Below are 19,470 nucleotides of genomic sequence, written 5' to 3'. Positions count from 1 at the left end.
GGGGGGGGGGGGGGTGTGGGGCGCCTGGTGGCTCAGTCTGTTGAGCATCTGACCCTTGATTTCGGCTCATATCATGATCCCAGGATCGTGGAACCAAGCCCTATGTCGGGCTCCATGCTGAGCATGGAGCCTGATTAAGATCTGCTCTTTCTCTATCTGCTCCTCTCCTCTGGTCGTGCTCTCTCNTAAAAAAAAAAAAAAAAAAAGGAAACAAAGAAGTCCAAATGATGGTGATTGATCACCTTAGTAACAAGAGTAATTGCTATACAGGTATTAATAATTTCTAAGTGATGGAAGTTACAAGACAGTTCTTACTCTTCTCAGTGTGTGTGTGTGTGTGCGTGTGTGTGTGTGTGTGTGTGTGAGCTCCTTTGCTCACTGTGTGCTCACTGTGTGTGAACTCCTTTGCTCAGTTATAAATCTACTCCTACTGGAATAGATTCAGTACCTGCCTGAAGCTTCCAGTAATGAGAACTGGAAGATACACTATTCCCTGTGGATTAATTAGAAGTCAAAACACAGAGAGGAAAAAGAAAGCAAGGAGTGCATGCCTTCCTTCTGAGAGAAAATTTCTGAGCAGAATATGATGAGTGTAGGAAGCTGCCTTTCATTTCCTCCAAAAGCTTTAATTATCTGTGAGCTTTTGCTCAGATCTTTAGACCTTTCCCAATGCTTTTTTTCCCTTCTCAAAAGTATACTCTTGATTCAGCTAATTACTATCCTTTAGAGATTTAACATTTTTGTTATGTTAAACATCATTCATTTTGATGCAGTGAACCCAGCTTTCATAGGACAGTTATTTGTGAGATTCTTGTGTGTTATGTGAATTAACTTCAGCATGGTTTTCCTGGGCTGCTCCGATATTGGAGTTCTCCAGAGCAACAGAACCCATAGTACGTCTGTCTGTCTATGTATCATCTATCTCGAAAGAGGAACCAGCTCACACAGAGTCTGCAGAGCAGTTGAAGATGCATGGAAGAGCTGTAGAATTCCCTCTACCCCCTGGGGGACCTCAGTCTTTCTCTCTTAAAGCCTTCAACTGATGTGGCCCACCCACATCATGGTGGGCGATCTGCTTTAATCAGAGTCCACTAATGTAAATGTGAATCTCATCTGAAAAATATCTTCATAGAAGCATCTAGAAAACATTGACCAAAAATCTGGGCACCATGCCCCAGCCTAGGTGGCACATATTATTATTCATCACACCTGTTGGGAGCCTGGCACTGTGTTAGACCCTGAAGGTCATGAATCTGTGACAACCCGTTCCCATAAGTTCTCGTAAATGTAGGAGTCGCGTGTGTCACATTAATGGCATCTGTTGTATTTTACATTCTTCCTTCACTTCGTTTCCCAAGTTTTCAATGGGTGATATTTCTTTTTACATTTGGACACATGACCAATCAGTGTCTGCAGCAGAGTCACCTGAAGTACCGTTAGTCCGAGTGTCCCCGATCTCTTCTCGCTGTGGGATCATGGGTGGACCCTGGTGACTGCAGGTCTCTGGGTTCTGCCCCCACCTCGGGGCCCCGTGGCTCATGGGGCTCAGACCAAAAAAGGGAGAGGAAGGGCAGACAGCGGCTGCTTCATTCCCCTCTCGTTCATCCGTGCAGTGTGGCACCTGCCGTCGCCTCTGTCCGCGCTGACCACGCTCCAACTCTGTGGCACCCACCTGATATTCCCTGGGAGCCAGGCTCAGCCACCTCACGCATCCGTGGTCCAAAGAGGGCTTCCCAACACGAGGCTGCCTGGCCAACGTCCTGGCCTCCACTGGCCCCCTCCCGCTTCTCGCTCATGGGGCCCCACTGTGGCCTCAAACACAGACCCAGGGAGCAGAGGGGTTTGTGTGCGGGGGCTTCCGGGTCTGAGAGGGGGCCCGCCTGGGCTCCAGTCCCGGGCGTGGGGCCTGGAAGGTGTGGGGGCCCCCCCACAGGGCCCCGTCCTGCCTCCTCCTGCTCCCCGGTCAGGCTGCTGGCCCGCTTACCGGGGCTGCTGCTTCTGAGTCGGGGTTTGTATCTCAGCGTTTTCAGCACACTGAGTTCCCCGGATCCGGGCCAGCAGGGGCCACGCTGGCCTGCGGTGTTTTAAGTGAGCGCGGACTTTGGGGGAATGTGTGATCCCCGATATATTCAGAAATGCAGTTTACTCCCAGTTCCACGGAGGGGAGAGCACGGGACACACAGGAGGGGATCTGGTTCCCTGGGGTTCCCTGCTGCCACCCCTTTGGAGCAGAGGCGCAGCAAGGCCTCGTAGAGGGAGATCTTCCTTCAGGTGGGATCAGCGGCTTAACCCACATAACCTCAGTGCAGGGGTGCAAAAGAGGGCGTTTTCTCCCATGCTGATCTCCTGTGGTGGTGTCTCCTGTGCAAATGCCCTGTGGTGGATTCTCCCACACTGGTGTCCTGTGGAGGTGTGTCCTGTGCAAATGTCCTGTGGTGAATTTTCCCATGCTGGTCTCCTGTGGTGGTGTCTCCTGTGCAAATGCCCTGTGGTGGATTCTCCCACACTGGTGTCCTGTGGAGGTGTGTCCTGTGCAAATGTCCTGTGGTGAATTTTCCCATGCTGGTCTCCTGTGGTGGTGTCTCCTGTGCAAATGCCCTGTGGTGGATTCTCCCACACTGGTGTCCTGTGGAGGTGTGTCCTGTGCAAATGTCCTGTGGTGGATTCTCCCACACTGGTGTCCGTGGAGGGTGAGATGCTCTCCCTGGCATGGCTCTGTTGTAGGCTGTGGGGCAAACCGACCTGAACTCTGGGTAACAAGCGAGCCCTTGGCCTCTCTCCTCCAGACTGGTATTACCACCTTCCCGTGAAGCGGTCCGAGAAGCCCATGGACATGCCCCCGGCCTCCCAGATCCCCGGCCTCAGTGATCTGAGTGAGCCTCCCAGTTGGCACCTGCCGGGGCAGCGCAGGTACTGGATAAAGGAAACCGACTCGGAGTATGTGAAGCTCGCGAAGCGAGGCGGCCGGCCCGGTAAGAGCCCCGCGCGCTGAGGTCCCCGCTGCGTGCACAGGGGGTAGGGGCGCTCTGGCCACCCTTTCCTCCGTGTAAATGTGTTCCTGAAAAAGCTACGAGTTCTGCCCATGGCACTGGGACACCACGGTCACAGACGCGGCGCGGGGCGCGTGTAACCCGCCACCGTTTACAATGCAGAAGAGACTGACCGTGCAGAGCTGGCTTGCAGAGGCACCTTTGCAGAGGCCACCCCCGCCACGTCCTTGTCACTCGCAGAGGGTGTGTCCCTGCGGCGTGGGTGGCCTCGTGCCGCAGCTGGCCCCTGGCCCACTCCTGTGGCTGATCCGCGTTGCCCTCCTCCTGGGTTCTACTGTGTTCGAGTCCCTGGCGATGGTGGGGTGATTTGCCCAGGGACGCACCGCCTGGTCATGCTCTCGGGAACCGCGAGGCGGGGAAGGGCCGGGTCCTGCAGGGCGGAGGGCTGGCCTCTGGGGCGAGGGACCCTGGGAGACACGGCCTCTCTCCTGCCTCCCGGCTGCCATATTCCTAAGGAGACTGCTGTGGGTGGTGAGAAACCCAAGGGCAACACGGGCGCTTTAGAAAAGCCCAGAACAGTCCCTTCAGTTCGCTCCACGCAAGGCCGGGACAGCACCCGTGTCATCCTTCCGCCCTCCGCTCCTGGACGCGGGTTAAGGGACAGTTAGTGGGATTTCTAGCAAAGTCTGGATGGGGCTGCAGGTCAGACAAGACGTGAGCGCTGACTTCCTGGTACAGATCGTGGGCTGGGATCAGGTAACAACTGTCGTCTAGAGCCCCCCCCTCAGGGCCAGGAGGGGTCCCTAGCTGTCCCTCAAGGAGCAGAGTCAGTGAGGATGCTAATGGGGGCGGGGGAGGGNCTTTCCCCAAATCTGAAATGTCTGAAAACCAAAAGCGAAATAAGATGCTAAACATTCCCTACGGATCCAGGGCCAGACACTCCCGCCTCCCCGGGGGTTGTTGACACCTGGTGGCCCCCAGCGCTGAGAAAGGCCCTGGAGGGAGGGGTGAAAGCCACAGAAGGCAGGGGCCCCGCGAGGGGCAGGGGAGCCGGGCGGGTCTCAGGCTCCCCTCACTGCGCAGCCCAGCCGCGGAGAACAGTCAGACCACGCAGGGGTAGGTGAGGGGGCAGCCCTCCAGCAGCGCCCCAGGGACCTGAGGAGTCGTGCCCCCACGGATGTCACCTGGGATGGCGCACAGGTGCCAGTGGGTGGCAGCTGGGTAGCAGGGCAGGCTTTGTGGGGAGAGGTGCCCGAAGGGTGAGCAGGACACGCACACCTGGCGGGCACAGCCCTGCTGTCCTGGAGCCCCACTCACCTCGGAGCCCAGAGGTGACCCTGGAAGTCACAGCCCCCCCCACCCACCATGGTGAGCTGTGTGCTCACAGCTGCGTCTTTTTGGCTTTGAGATCTGCTGCAGCACCTGGCCCCGGGGACCAGGAAGGGCTCCCCAGTGGCCTACTCCTTGCCGGACTGGTACATCCACCACAGCAAGCCGCCCACGGCTGAGCAGAGGCAGTGAGTACCCCTCCCCCCGCCCCCAGGCCTCCCGGGTCATCTTGGGAGCGAGAGAGCAGCTCACTGTGCATCTTATTGTTTGTTTGTTTGTTTTTTAAGGTTTACGTATTTATTTTGAGAGAGAGACAGAGCATGAGCAGGGGAGGGGGAGAGAGACAGAGAGAGAGAGAATCCGAAGCAGGCTCCACGCTGTCAGCACAGAGCCCCATGTGTGGCTCGATCCCAGAAACCAAGAGCTCATGACCTGAGCCGAGGTCAGACGCTTAACTGACCCAGACACCCTGGTGCCCCTCACGGTGCATTTGAAATCAACAGATCTCGAACCCCGGGTGGTAAGACAGCCCACAAGTGGGCAGGGGGTGCAGCGTAAGTGACCACAGCCTGCAGGCTGCTTCTGGGACACGGCCTCCAGCTTTATCCTGTGTGCGGGGGCCCCGAGGCCCCAAGGTCCTGTGGCCAGCAGCCCCTGGGAAGCGTTCTTCTCCCTGAGGGATGCGGGTGCCGGGGGGAACCAGAAACGCAGGGGACCCTAGGTCCCCATGGGGATTGCAGAGTTGCGGGGAGCAGTGCCCCCCCCAGCCCCCACGGTGTCTGAGGAAATCCTGTGTCCTGCGGACTAGCTTCCAGACCCCTCTCTCCAACTGGGAAGCCGTGGGAAAAACCACTTCCGGTGGCTTCCACATGTGTCTGCGCTGTCACCCTGTGTCCCTGGAAGGCTCTGCCTGTGGTCACACGCACTTTTGTCCTCAGGGTTCCTGTCCCCCGTAATTTATTTTATTCGTACTTATTTTTATTTCTTAAAATTTTTTAGAGAGCCCCCCAGACAGCATGCACAGTGGGGGAGAGAGGGAGAGAGAGAGAGAGAGAGAGAGAGAGAGAGAAAATCTTAAGCAGGGTCCATGCACAGCACAGAGCCTGATGCGAGTCTTGAGCTGTGAGATCATGACCTGAGCTGAGATCAAGAGTCAGAGAGGGGAGGGGGGACGGAGAGGGGAGGAGGGAGAGGGGAGGAGGGAGAAGGGAGGAGGGAGAGGGGNGGGTCCCTGTCGTCTCCATGCCGGATTACATGGTGTATGAAGAGTTCAACCCCGATCAGACCAACGGTAACTACGAGTCCAGAAGAGGGCCGTTCGACTTTGATGTGAAAACCGTGTGGCAGAGGGAGGCCGAGGAACGGGAGAAGGAGAAAAAAAAGGTGACGGGCACCTGACGGGCAGCGTCCCCACGCCTGTGGCTCCCTGCATGAGCCACGTAGCCGATGGCTGTGTGTCATGTTAGCACAACACCGTTCTGCAGGTTAAATGTTGATTTATTTATTGGGGAGGGGAGGGGCAGAGAGAGAGGGGGAGTGGGGGGGCTTCGTGAGCAGGCTCCCTGCCCGCAGGTGCTTTGTGGTTGCCGTATTTTGATGCAAAGGCAGGCGGGAGCCCAGGTGCCCAGGGCTCAGCACTGCCCGCTCCAGCACCGAGGTTCAGTTCTGGAGACACAGGGACTGGGGAGAGAAGCGTATGTATCCAGGCCTGGGTGCCCGTGGGTGCCTGACGCCCCGGCTTGGCGGGCAGCAATGCTGGTAGCACCACACAGCCCAGCGAGGGGCTGCCTGCTCTTCCCGCACACACCCCCGACCTCCAGCCGTGATTCCGGCTTTGGGTCCTTGGCACTATCAATGGCATGGACTTTTTAAAACTTTTTTTAATATGTATTTATTTTTGAGTGAGAGAGACAGAGCATGAACATGAGCAGGGGAGGGGCAGAGAGCGAGGGAGACACAGAATCCAAAGCAGGCTCCAGGCTCTGAGCTGTCAGCACAGAGCCCAAGGTGGGGCTCGAACCCACAAACTGCGAGATCATGACATGACTGAAGTCAGACACTTAACCGACTGAGCCACCCAGGCGCCCCTGGATTTTTAAAATAATTATTTATTTATTTGGGTGGGGGTGGGGCAGAGAGAGAGAGAGGCAGAGAATCCTAAGCAGGCTCCACGCTGTCAGCATAGAGCCCCATGCAGGGCTGTAACTCACAAACAGTAAAATTGTGACTTGAGCTGAAATCAAGAGTTGGGTGCTTAGCTGACTGAACCACCCAGGCGCCCCAATGTGAACTGATTTTTTTTTTTATTTATTCAAAAAATTTTTTTAACATTTATTTATTATTGAGAGACAGAGAGACAGAGCATGAGTGAGGGAGGGGCAGAGAGAGAGGGAGACACAGAATCTGAAGCAGGCTCCCGGCTCCGAGCTGTCAGCACAGAGCCTGATGCGGGGCTTGAACTCACAAACCATGAGATCATGACCTGAGCTGAAGTCGGACGCTTAACCGACTGAGCCCCCCAGGCGCCTAGATGTGGACTATTTTAAGGACCAGGTCTGTTTCTTGCGGATATGTAAGAGCCCAAGCCATGTAGCTGTAAATGGGGTCCCCAGGAGTTACCCGTGGCCACGGTGCAGGTCCAGGGGCCTCTGAAGCGATCACAGAGCAGGCAGCAAGCCAGGCCGGGTGTGAAGGGGCTGTGGCTAGAGACACCAACCAGGCGGACAGGTCCCTGAGTTACAGGGACGAGGTGTGGGGTGCTTCCCAGGGGACACGCACCCCGTGGGGGACGGCCCAGACAGTGGCAGCGTATCTTCATCTCGCTCCTGTGCACAGCTCACCAGAACTGTCCAAAGCGCATGTTTTCTCTGTGTCCCGCAGGCCTCTGGCACAGTTAGAGTAAGACCTTGACTGCGGACGGGCGCGTGCTGCGAGGCGAAGTTGGTAGGCTGTGCTGGATTTGACGAGTGTCCATCCCGGCCTCTGGTGAGGGCCTGGCTGTCACCCCGCTCATCCCCCTGGGCCTGGAGTGCATCTGGGACACGGAGTCAGCATGTGACAGACAGGAGACAGGATTTAGGACAAAATGTCCCCCGTGGACGACCAGCATTGTGGGGTCTCACTCACCTGCAGGATCCTGTCTGGTCTTTTCCAAAGGCCCCCTTGTCTTCCTGTGAATGTTTGCAGGCTTGCTTATCTCTTTGTTCGTTTTTTCTGTTTTCCCTTACCATTTTTCCCTACTTCGTTAGGATATAATTTACACCTTTTTACCGAGCGCTGTTGCAGTTTTGACAACTGTGCCCATTGCGTCACCTCCACAGCCATCAGGACGCAGAGCCAGTCCGTGGCCCCACATTCCCAAGCCCCTTTGCAGCCAGGCCCAGCCACTGCTGTGGAATCACGGAGAACCTCCTCGATGGAACCGTTTTACGGGGCTTTTGCTGAGTTGTGTGGCCAGTGACGGAAAGACCGTGCTCACGGCGGTTCTTCTCCACCGTCTGTGAGTCTCCTTCCCCTATAGCATCTGAGCGCTGTTTCCTCGACAGGTGCGGCTGCCTGCCATCAACTCCAAGTTTCCGAGCAAAGTGGGGACCCCGCTCGGCCCCAGAGAGCCTGCAGGAAGCAGACTCTCCTTCCCTCCCATGTAAGTGCATGGGCAAAGCGAGCGCTGTCTGGGTCAGGTTCAACTTTGGTCTTTCCGGTGCTCCGTCCCAGGTACAAAGTAACAATAATGGCAACAAGGCTGGTGGCGGCCCAAGGAAGCTGACTTCCCGGCAACACGTTTCAGTGACATGACGTTGATGTCATGCCCTGTAGCCCCGGCCTCGTCCACTGGGCTCCTTGTTCACTGGTCCTTCCCCCTTGACGTCCGTCGTGGCGCCGTGGGGCCCAGCTGTCCCCGTCCACATCTTCGCCATGTGGGTGCTGAACTTCTCCAACCAGCGGCTCTGTCTCCATGAGCCCGTGTCCTGCCCGAGAGCCCCCTGGGGACCCTGTCCTTACCAAGGCTCACCTTTTAAATCCCAGGCCATCGGCCTTACCCGCGTGTGTTGGCCTGTCCTGACGTTATCTGTCACCACGGCCGGGATCCCGTGTCCGCAGCTGGTGCTGGGTGCTCCGACCGTGCGCAGATGTCAAAGCCCCAGTTAGTGGCAGAAGTAATGTCCCTAGTTATCCGACTGGTTTCTCGAGCAGCTTCCCGTCCCGCGGGAGAGAGTGGTCAGCACGTCAGATCTAACAGCAGCTGCGAGAGCACCATGCTGACGTGTGTCACCTGTCCTACTCAATCCACATCCAAGGTCCCATCACCCCTCAGTGTAGGCGATAATACCCGCAACACGTGCAGCCGCTGAGTTCATGGCAGTTAGAAGACAAAGCTGTGCAGAAACTAGCAGAGAATCTTTTGTTTTCAGAGGTTATTTATTTAAGCAATCTCCACACGCAACGTGGGGCTCGAACTCTAGACCCCGAGACCAGGAGCCGTACCATATTCTCCCCTGTCTCAATCAGCCAGGCGCTCCACGGCAGATAGTCTTTAATGTCAAGGAAAACCTAAGAAAGTGATAGTTTGTGAAAGAAAAGGTAGAGTCCAGGCCACCGGTTACGACCAGGGAAGGGGGGTGTGACGGCGTCCCTGCGAAATGCAGCACCATTAGCTTTCTAATTGGGTGTCACGTAGACAGGTGTTAGGAACTGAACTGTGCAAGCTCTCACCACGTACGAGGGATGATTGCAAGTATATTCTCTTCTGTTAACATTATTCATTTTGGAGAGAGAGAAAGAAAGATCAGAAGTGGAGAAAGGGCAGAGAGAGAGTGAGACACAGAATTGGAAGCAGGCTCCAGGCTCTGAGCTGTCAGCACAGAACCCAGCGCGGGGCTTGACCTCACGAACCGCGAGATCATGACCTGAGCCAGAGTTAGACGCTTAACTGACTGAGTCACCGAGGCGCCCCCCACAAGTGTATCTTCTTATGCTGAACACGGGTAGAGAGACATTGAGATTGAGAAAGAAGGAGAGAGGGAGAGAGAATGATCCCCGTTACGTTTTAAGAGGCAATGATGCAACCAAGTTGTTAGCAGTATGCGCACTATGGACTGTTCTGGATTATCTAACCTTTGTACTGAAGTTTGGCACTAATCTCTCTCTTTTTGAGGCCTGGGCAGAAGACCAGTTCACCCACAAACTTTTCCAAACTCATCAGCAATGGGTATAAGGATGAGTGGTTGCAGCAGCGAGGGGACTTGGACGGAAGGGCCCCACGGGCATCCGGGGCAGCCCCGCCGGCTCCGTCCCCGTCCCCAGCCGCGCAAGACCCCGAAGGGCTCCAGGATGCAGCGCCGCCCCCAGACCCGGACGTGCCCGAGGGCTCCAAGGACACTCAAGGTGAAGTACACCCGCAGCCCCTGTTTGCTGCCATGTCTCCTCGTTGGGACGGCCCCACGGACTTTTTCTTGTCTCATGTTGGATCTCAGGCTGAGTGATCTAAAAACCATGTAAAATCCTTCAGAAGCGTGGAGGTGACACACAGTCAGGAGGATTGTAGGGGTTTTGCTTTTCTCTTTATTCACATGAATAGCAAGAGTCGTGATCTTTGTGGCTTTGAGAGAGACAGACAGACATAGAGTGAGGGAGGGGCAGAAACAGAGAGAGAGAGAGAATCCCAGGCAGGGCTCCCATACACCGCCAGCACAGAGCCCAACGTGGGGCTCAAACCCACAAACCGTGAGATTGTGACCCTGAGCCGAAATCAAGAGTCAGATGCTTAACCCGCTGAGCCACCGAGACGTCCTTTACGTTTTCTTTTAATTTCAGAACTTTTGGTGATGTCACTTGATATACCAGACAAATAATAATCAAAAACAATCCCCAAACAATATCATGTTTAGTGTCCTTGGATCTGAACATTCCTGGCCTCTATGCTGCGTGCACTTCTGTGTGAGCAGCTGGTGCCCTTCCAAGAAGGTTCATAAGCCCTCAGGTCTGGACACAGAACTCACAACTCAAACTTGAAAGTATTCCATTATTGACATTAAAAAAAATTTTTTTAACGTTTATTTTTGAGCAAGAGAGAGAGACATGGCACGAGTGGGGGAGGGGCAGAGACAGAAGGAGACACAATCCGAAGCAGGCTCCAGGCTCTGAGCTGTCAGCACAGGGCGGGAGGTGCTCCCGAACCCACAGACTGCAAGATCATGACCTGAGCGAAAGTCAGCCGCTTAGCCGACTGAGCCACCCAGGCGCCCCCCAAAGTGCTAATTCTTTTAATACCAGCTGTCTTTGACCGAATTGAACTCACGTCCTTGTTCTTTATTACAGATTCTCCTTCTCCACGTGAGTAGTTCTAGAGAAACTTAGTGCATCCAAATAGGACAAGTGTCCCCCACGCCAAAATATCGATGGAGAGATAGCTCTGAAGCTGCAAACCACGTGTGTTCTAACCGCAGGGGGGCACCGGCGACACTCACAAATCAGCGTCCTTAGGACACGGTTTGGGGGCGTTAAGAGAAGGAGCGTGTCCACCTATTCCTTTACTCTCTCGTGCGCATCCCCCGAGAGAGACCACGTTTGGTTACGCACGGCGACCAGTGGGCTTCGATAATGAGACAGGAATGATCGGGCCCTGGAGGGCGGGGCGGAGGGGGTTCCCGCACGGGCAGCGACATTAGCGCCAGTTTCTAAACTTTCTACCAGGGAACAAGTCATTGCACGTGTTATATCATCCCCGTGCTTCAGGTGGCAAGATATGCTTGATCTCAGAGAAACAGAAAGGCTGGGGAAGGGGCAGGGCCCTGGTCACCGTGACTGGGCGTCCCGGCCTCCCTGCCCCTGGGTCGCTGAGGTCCCCACCAGAATCTCCCTTGCCTTTCTCTTCTGTTTCACGTTTCGTCTCCTGTCCTTCTTGAACAACCCACAACATATAACCCTGAACTTGCCTTTTCTGTCCGACTGGAAAGCCCTCCACCCAAAAGCCTGGCACTTTCTGGACCCCAGCCAGGCTTCTTAGTGACGTTTTTCTCCTTCCTTGAGAAGCAAGATTGCCCTTCCCCCCCCCCCCCCNCGACTTAGTGCAATTTTTGCAGCCGTTCCGGGTGTGTGTTGGTGTGCCGGAAAGCTGGCCCATCGCTGCTGGCCCATCGCTGCTGGCCCAGATTTCTAGTTTGAAGGAGCCAGCATTGCTGAAGGGGCCTGGGACGTGGTGCAGAGGAAGGAGGCAGGCGTGTCCTCCGGGGCTGGGGACACTCAGGGACCCTTCGGTTCCGCCACCGCCTGCCCTGTGAGTTGTGCTCAGCACATTTATGCCCAGAAGGTGGACAGGGACCCTGCCCTGTGCAGCAGCGCACAGGCTGTAGGCGAAGGGTTCCCGTGTGCGATTTGTGCCCGTGGGTAGGGCCGTGCGTTACATTTTTCTGTGGAGGTCAGGAGTGGTTTTCAAAAGAAAAGTGTGCTTTATCTTTTTAAGTTTGTTTTTATTTATTTTGAGAGAGAGATAGAGAGCAAGTGGGGGAGGGATAGAGAGAGAGAGAGGGAGAGAATCCCGAGCAGGCTCTGAGCTGTCAGCACAGAGCCTGGCATGAGGCGCAATCCCAGGAATCGCGAGATCATGACCTGAGCCCAAACCAAGAGTCGAACACTTAACCGACCACGCCACCCAGGCGCTCCAACACACACTTTCTTTTAGTTAAAATTAATAGATTAGTGGCACCTGGGTGGCTCAGTCGGTTAAGCGTCCGACTTCGGCTCAGGTCATGATCTCACAGTTTGTGGGTTCGAGTCCCACATTGGGCTCTGTGCTGACAGTGGGGCCTGTCTTCAGATTATGTGTCTCCCTCTCTCTCTGACCCTCCCCTGTTCACACTGTCTCTCTCTCAAAAATAAAAATAAAACATTAAAAAAAATTAAAAAATCAATAGATTAAAATTCTTAACATACAGGGGCACCTGGGGGCTCAGTCAGTTGAGCATCCGACTTCGGCCCAGATCATGATCTCAAGGTTCATGGGGTCAAGCCCCAAGTCAGGCTCTGTGCTGACAGTTCTGAGCCTGCTTGGGATTCTCTCCTTTTCTGTCTGTCCCTCCCCAACTCTCTCTCTCAAAATAAGTAAACTTAAAAAAAAGAATTTGTCTCAAAAAAAAGTAAAAACTTTCTTAAAAAATTCCCAATTTGTAAAATGTCATCTTTATTGCTCTTTCCCCGTCAACCCATCTCTTCCCTTTTTGCATTGCAGGGGCCACCACGTCTCCATCTGCATCCACACCTGGAGAGCTCAAATAAGCCCCCCACGAATATGCATCTACGATCATTTTCTGACGCCTAAAAAAGATGTGACTGCATCACAACCATGCTTCTGAGGCTCCCGCTATATTTTAGGAGCATAGATTCATACGAAATAATTACCTTCTAGCTTATCTGCGTAGATGGTAGAGATGTTGGGTGTGGCTTTCTGCATTTCTCTGGGACGTGAATCACGGGGCCTTGAGGACGCTGCGCCTCGCTGGCCTGGGGTGTGGCCGGGTCTTGGAACCAGCCCCTTCCTCCCCGGCCCATCATCCTCTGACCTTACCTGATCCTGTGGGAGTCTCTGTGACATTTCTGTTGAAATCAACCTGTTTAGACTCTTAACTAGAAGAAACTCACAGTCTTTTCCATTGTTTGATTTTGTAATCCTTGTAGAAATATTTTTTTGTTTCAAAAAACCTTGAAAATATTGTGACATAGTTTACATTAAGAAAAAGATTCTGACTATTATTATGCCTTAAGGTTGTAAACATTTCATGTAAGAGCATCATATCATTTGCCGGTTTAAAATGTTTACATTTGCGAATGTGTTTTGCATGGACTGAAATTCCTAATATTACACATTTATTGTTTTGTATCATTTAAGTCAAACTATGTTTCATTTTTATATTTAATTTAGTAGTTTTAGCAATAGTTTTTAAAGAATCAGACTAAAGTTTCTGATTTTACAAATTTTGCGACTGTTGCAGGTAAGTAATTAGCATTGCAACGTACTTTTATATTTTGTACATCTCGTTCAAGACTAAAATAATTTTCTGCTGGAAGATTTTCAGAAAGCCAAATAAGGTCTTGGGTAGTTTAACATCTCTCCCAGAATAAACTTGTCATGCACTTGCTCACTTAAAATTGAAGTTTTCAAGAACTGTGGTGTTTTTAAACAGTTTTTTTTTTTACAGTTGAGCACTCTTTGTATATTCTAGATGCAAAAAAAAAAAAAAAAAACCAACCCAAAAAACCCCAACAACTCAACAAAATAACTATCAAACTAAATCTGCCAGCAATTGAAAGAATTCCATGACATGACCAGGTGGGGCTGACTCCAGAAATGCAAGGTTAATTCAACATAGGAAAATTAATCAATGTAATAAAATACATTAATAGAATGAAGGGGAAAAAACCCCACATGATCATCACAATTAACCCAGAAAAATCAGTTGAAAAAGACACAGTACCCTTTCATGGTAAAAGCAGTCTGCAAACTAGGAATTGAAGGGACTTGAGGAGGAGCTGAGCCCAAGGCAGAGCCCCCTTAGAAAAAGCCTCAGAGGCACCTGACTCAAGTTTGCTCCAAGGACAGAGGCTTTGCCAGGACCCAGCCTGCTCTATAGTTTTAGGACAATCCCTACCAAACTCCCTGGATGTTTTTTTTTGTTTTTTGTTTTTTTTTTTTTGCAGACAGAGACACGCGTATTCGAAAAGTTATATGGAAATGCAGAGGCCTTAGAATGGCTGAAACAATCTTTTTTTAACATGTTTATTTTTTTGAGGGGGGGTGGAGGGATGGGAGGGGACGGAGGATCCGAAGCAGCCTCTGTGGTGACACCAGAGAGCCTGATGTGGGGCTTGAACCCAAGAACCATGAGATCATGACCCGAGCCAAAATCAAAATTAAATCAACATTAAAAGAGATTAAAAATAAACAAATAATAAAAATAGATCACAAACTTAGACGTAGAACACAAAACAATAAAACTTTACAGGAAAGCACAGGAAAATCCTCAGGATCTAGGGCAAGGCAAATCATTTTTAGACTTGATAGCAAAGGAGTGAAAAGAGAAAACTGATAAATTTATCTCATCAAAATTACAAAGAGTTCTTCGCTGTGAAAGCTCATAGGAAGAGGACAAAAAATGAAACAAAATAAAAACAAGAAAAACAAGCTACAGACTGGGAGAAGATATTTGCAATGTTTGCAGATGATCTATCCAACAAAGAACTTGCATCTAGAATGTACAAAGAGTGCTCAAATCTCAACAAGAATAACCAAACAACTCCCCCCCACCAAATAATCCATTTAAAAAATGAGGGAAAGACACAAACAAATACTTCCCCAAAGAGGGTATACAGATGCCATAAGCACATCAAAACGTGCTCGACACCATTAGACACCAGGAAAGTGCCAGGTGAAACCACCATGAGAGACCAGTGCAAAAAGACCAGAATGGCTAAAATAAAAAAAATAATTACAACACCAAATACTGGTAAGGATTTGGAGAAAGTGGATTTCACATCCATTGCTCACAAAATGCAAAATATTGCAGCCACCGCAGGAAACAATTTGGCAGCTTCTTGTACGACTAAATGTGTAATTACCATTCAACCTAGCAGTTGCACTGTTGGTATTTATCCTAGGGAAATGAAAACATATGTTCGCAAAAAACCTGTACGTGAAATTTCATGGCAGCTTTATTCTTCATAGCCCTCACTCGAAACAGCCTGGCTGTCTTTCAGGGAGCAAAAACGGCCAGGTTTTTTGGGTTTTTGTTGGTTGGTTGGTTTGTTGGTTGGTTGGTTTTTAACTAGCAAAATGGGTTTATTTAGGAATAGAGAAATGCACTCTGAGACAACCAAGTTTCTAGCAAAACCAGAGGTGTATCTGTAAAACAGAGAGGACCGCTCTCACAGGGGCAAGCGGAATGTGGGAAGGCTGTTTTCACTAGAAGTGCCTTGGAATAAACTGGGATCTCAAAATACAGTGGCTTCTTATTGGCTGAGCTGGGCCTGGCTCTCACTGGCTGGGAGATGCCTGCTTCTCATTGGCTGGACTGTTGGGAATGGCGGGGCGGGGGGATTCCTTCTTCCCACTGGGATAGTAAAGTGGTAGCTAAAGTAGTATCTGGGTGCAAGGTGCCTCTCTTCCCTGCGGATCTGGAATTGGTAACAAGTGGTAGGGTGTGAGAGCGCCCCCTGCTGGCCTCTGGCTCTATTCTGAGTGAAGTTTCCTTTTACTAAATCTCCCAGAACCAACTGATACATACACTGTGAACACATCTCCAGGGAATTCTGAATAGAAAAGGTCGGTTCAGGGGCACCTCGGTGGCTCATTCGGTTGAGCGTCAGACTTTGGCTCAGATCATGATCTCGTGGTCCGTGGGTTCAATCCCTGCGTCGGGCTCTGTGCGGACAACTCAGAGCCTGGAGCCTGCTTCTGATTCTGTGTCTCCCTCTCTCTCTGCCCACCCCCCCTGCTCACACACACACACACTCTCTCTCTCTCTCAAAAATAAACATAAAAAAAAAAGCCAGTTCAGATATATCCATTTCTATGTATATACCTCTTTTTTTTTTTTTTTAATGACACATTTTAGAGGCACCTGGGCGGCTCAGTCGGCATAAACATCTGAGTCTTCTGCTCACGTCATGATCTCAGGGTTCATGGGATCAAGCCCTGTGGCAGGCTCCCCACTCACAGGGTGGAGGCTGCTTGGGATTCTCTCCTCTCTCTCTCTGCCTCTCCCCCACTTGTGCTCTCTCCCTGTCTCTAAGTAAACATTAGAACAATAGATAAAATGACACATTTAGGGACACCTGGCTGGCTCAGTTGAAGGAACATGTGACTCTTGATCTTGGGGTCATGAGTTCAAGCCCTTTGAAGTAGCTTGGAGACTACGTAATTAATAAAAAGGAAAAAAATCAAGATGAGACATTTTAGAAGTTGAGGGCAGATTGGCGGGTACTGGGGCTTAGCTGTTGAGGGGATTGGGGTGGGGGTGGGGATAGGGCATCACAGGGGTTCTTTTGGTAACTGACGGTTCAGTATCTCGAAGGTGGTGATGTCACACATGTGACAAAGTTGTATAGAAGTGACTGCAACACGAATACGAGTGTTAGAAAAAGTGTGGCGACATAAAGGGCATGGGTGGGTTGTGTTGCTGTCAAACCCTGGATGCAATCCCTGCTGCGGTTCCGTACAATGACCCCGCGGGGGAAACAGAGTACAGGCTGCAAGACGCCCTGCCTTTCAGTCTTCAGTTCCTTTCAATGTTCTCTTATTCAGTTGAGCTGCTGTAACAAAAATGCCACAGACGAGGTGGCTTATCCACAACCGAGTATATCCGGGGCGCCGTTCCCGTCTGATAGACCGAGCTCTGACGGGCTCGGGTAACTTGCAGGAAGTCCAGAGCTGGCTTGCAGCACAGCTCCCAACGCCGGTGGGAGTTCACACGAGGGGCAGCCACTGGGGGCTGAAGGTGTGCTGAGCGCCAGTTAAGAAACTAACTCCCGCGATTCCTGGATGGAAGGGGGAAGAATTGCCCTGAGAGGTAACCATTTTAGAACAAGAGCAGTCGGGTAGGAGGGTGTGTGGAAAAGTGAGTGCGGACAGAGCAGTGTGGCAGCAAGGGGGCGGGCTGGCATTAGGGGCACGTGTTTGACCCCTGCGTTTGGGGTCCAGGCTGGACAATTCCCGGAGGCCCTGGCTTTCCTGCTGAGATGGCCCCCTTAGGAGACACACAGCCCTTATACAGGTAAAGACAAAGAGGCCAAGGTCACATCAGCTGGTGGCATCCGGCTGGTGTCTGGGGCCACCTGCAAATGTTCTGGGAGACACACTGCATGACACAGAGGCACCTGCCTCCCCCATGCCAGAGCGGAGATGCTTTTCTTCTCCATTCTTCCCCATCGACAATCAAAACACTGGCTGTGACCCACGACACTGTTCCGTGGTCTGCCATGGGGCCTGCCCGCCATCTGAAGAACGCCATTCTCCTTCTGTGAGGTCTCTACCCTCTATCTGAGCTCTCGAGGATGCTTCAGAGCCACTGAGATGGGGAGGAAGGGTGGCTGGCACTCGCCCTTGGAAGTGGTACCAAGCAGCAAAAGCAGCCTCTGTGAATAGCTCTGCGACTCTCTCAGCTCCTTTCCAGAGACTCTGAATAGCGTGGAACCACTCCTTGGCCAGCCCGCCAGGAGTGGGTGTCGTCGTCGTCAGTGGCCTTTCCGGCGTGACTACTTCAGTGTGAGGCTCACTTCTGTACAGAAGGGCAAGGCCCTCGTTTCAGGTGTGGTGTAGCAATGGTCACAATTTCTTTTCCAGCCTGTCACATTCACGAGGCATTACCTTGGCACATACACCTTGGGTCTTTGAGTTTCCAGTTCAGGTGCGGCGTCTTGGAAGAGAAAAATAAAGCCCTTCATCTGCTACAGGCCATCGGGCCAGGCTGTGCACTCTCCAGAGAGCCTCACGCACCGAGCTCCCGGGTGCTGGATGCCGGTGCAGGTACCTGCAGGGCAGTGCGGGTCAGCCCACAGTCTTGGCCGCTGCCGGGCCCTGCAGTCTAGGCTGCTGACTGACTGAATGAGTCATTTCCTTAATTGCGCCAGCGTCTCCTGGCTTTCCCCAGTTACTAGCGAGCTCCGGGAACCCAGAGTCTCAGAAAAGAAATGCCCCAGAGCAGGGATTGGAGAGATCAAGGGACCACAGCGGACGCGGCCCAGACCCTGTTTCCTGGCACCACACACCTCCCCCCCCCCCCCCCCCACCCCGAACCACGCCCTGGGCTGGTTCCGGTGGCTCTGGAGCTGGGGGTGGGGCAACTCCTACGGACCTGGGCTCCTCCACCAAGGTCAGGACCAAGGGCCTCCACCGAGGTCAGGACCACGGGCCGCATCCCGCATAGGCCGCACGGAAGAAGAAAGGTTTCCTCTCCACCTGGCAACAGCCTGCAGCGGCTGCAGCCAATGAGAGGCCCCCTCGCCATCATCTGCAGCCAATGAGAGGCCACCTCCGCCTCCATCACCTGCAGCCAACGAGAGACCACCTCCGTCCCATTTCCCTCCAACTAGCAGCCCCTGCCACTCCCGCGTCCCCTGGCACAGGGCGCCCAGGTCCCCGGGTTTGCCCTCGGCGGGCATAGTTTGCTGGCCCCAGTGGTAACTGGGCTGCCCGGCCCGAACGAGCCCGTTTGCCGCTGGATAACCTCTGCTGTTTACTTTCCAGGACCGACGAGAGGTCTCCTTCTCGGGGAGCGGCTTAATGAGTAACAGGGACGTCCCGGTGACTCACCGCCTCGCCCGCCATAGGAGGAAGCAGCTCTGGGCGGAGCTGGGGACCGCCTTCCCGGAACGGGGCGGGGCGGGGCCACGGCGGGGCGCGCCAGCTTAGGTTCCACACGGACGCTGCGGGTCCCTGCGCGGGTGAGTCCTCCTCGCCGGGTCCGGGGATGTGCTTCCCGGAGCCAGGCTTTCCTGTCACCGGCCGTGGGCCGGGGGGACGTGCGGGGGGCGGGGTGCGCGCACGCGAGTACTTGGAGAGGAGGGGGCGCACGGGAAGGTGCTCTGCGAACGCGGCGCAAGGGGGGTGAGCAGCGCGCGCGCGGAGAGGACGAGGGGTGCGGGGAGCAGGTGCAGGCAGAGGAGTGTTTGGTGAGGGGCGCGGGGAGGGCGCCCCGGGGCGCAGCGCGCGCGGGGCGGATGAGCAGGGCGCTGGGTTGGGGAGGAACAGGTTTCGGGGAGCGGAGTACGGTGAGAGTACCTCGGGAGGATGAGCAGGGGTGCGGGAGCAGGTGCAGGGAGTGGAGTGTATGGTGAGGGGCGCGGGGAGGGCGCCCCGGGGCGCAGCGCGCGCGGGGCGGACGAGCAGGGCGCTGGGTTGGGGAGGAACAGGTTTCGGGGAGCGGACTACGGTGAGAGTACCTTGGGAGGATGAGCAGGGGTGCGGGAGCAGGTGCAGGGAGAGGAGTGTATGGTGAGGGGTGCGGGGAGGGCGTCCCGGCAGCCGCGCGCGGGGCGGACGAGGCGGGGCGCGGGGAAGATGTGCCGCCCGGAGGATGCTGAAACAGCGCTCAGTGGGTGCGTGGGGGAGAATGTTCTGGGAGAAGGGGATGGGGGTGCCCTTGGGAGCAGAGGGCACAGG

The 19,470-nt window shown here is 53.6% G+C and overlaps 2 protein-coding genes across 2 annotated transcripts in view; both read left to right on the top strand.

Annotated features, from left to right (window-relative positions):
- CUNH7orf57 (chromosome unknown C7orf57 homolog) overlaps window positions 1-12,964 on the top strand; it is a 14,604-nt gene extending 1,640 nt beyond the window's left edge. The window contains 7 exon segments of the mRNA XM_077781119.1: window positions 2,787-2,972; window positions 4,399-4,511; window positions 5,541-5,702; window positions 7,865-7,962; window positions 9,475-9,704; window positions 10,638-10,652; window positions 12,547-12,964. Coding sequence (XP_077637245.1) covers window positions 2,787-2,972; window positions 4,399-4,511; window positions 5,541-5,702; window positions 7,865-7,962; window positions 9,475-9,704; window positions 10,638-10,652; window positions 12,547-12,593 — 851 coding nt within the window. The 3' untranslated portion in view covers window positions 12,594-12,964.
- A 5,492-nt stretch (window positions 12,965-18,456) lies between these two features.
- The window catches only part of UPP1 (uridine phosphorylase 1), a 27,283-nt gene continuing 26,269 nt past the window's right edge, over window positions 18,457-19,470 (top strand). Inside the window, exon 1 of the mRNA XM_077781172.1 lies at window positions 18,457-18,752. The gene's annotated coding sequence lies outside the window, so the exon portion shown is untranslated. The remainder of the gene's footprint in view (window positions 18,753-19,470) is intronic.

This window comes from Crocuta crocuta, unplaced genomic scaffold (assembly GCF_008692635.1).
Source record: "Crocuta crocuta isolate KB4526 unplaced genomic scaffold, BGI_CrCroc_1.0 scaffold108, whole genome shotgun sequence".
NCBI classification, from domain to species: domain Eukaryota; kingdom Metazoa; phylum Chordata; class Mammalia; order Carnivora; family Hyaenidae; genus Crocuta; species Crocuta crocuta.
This window is presented reverse-complemented; position numbering and strand designations above follow the sequence as displayed.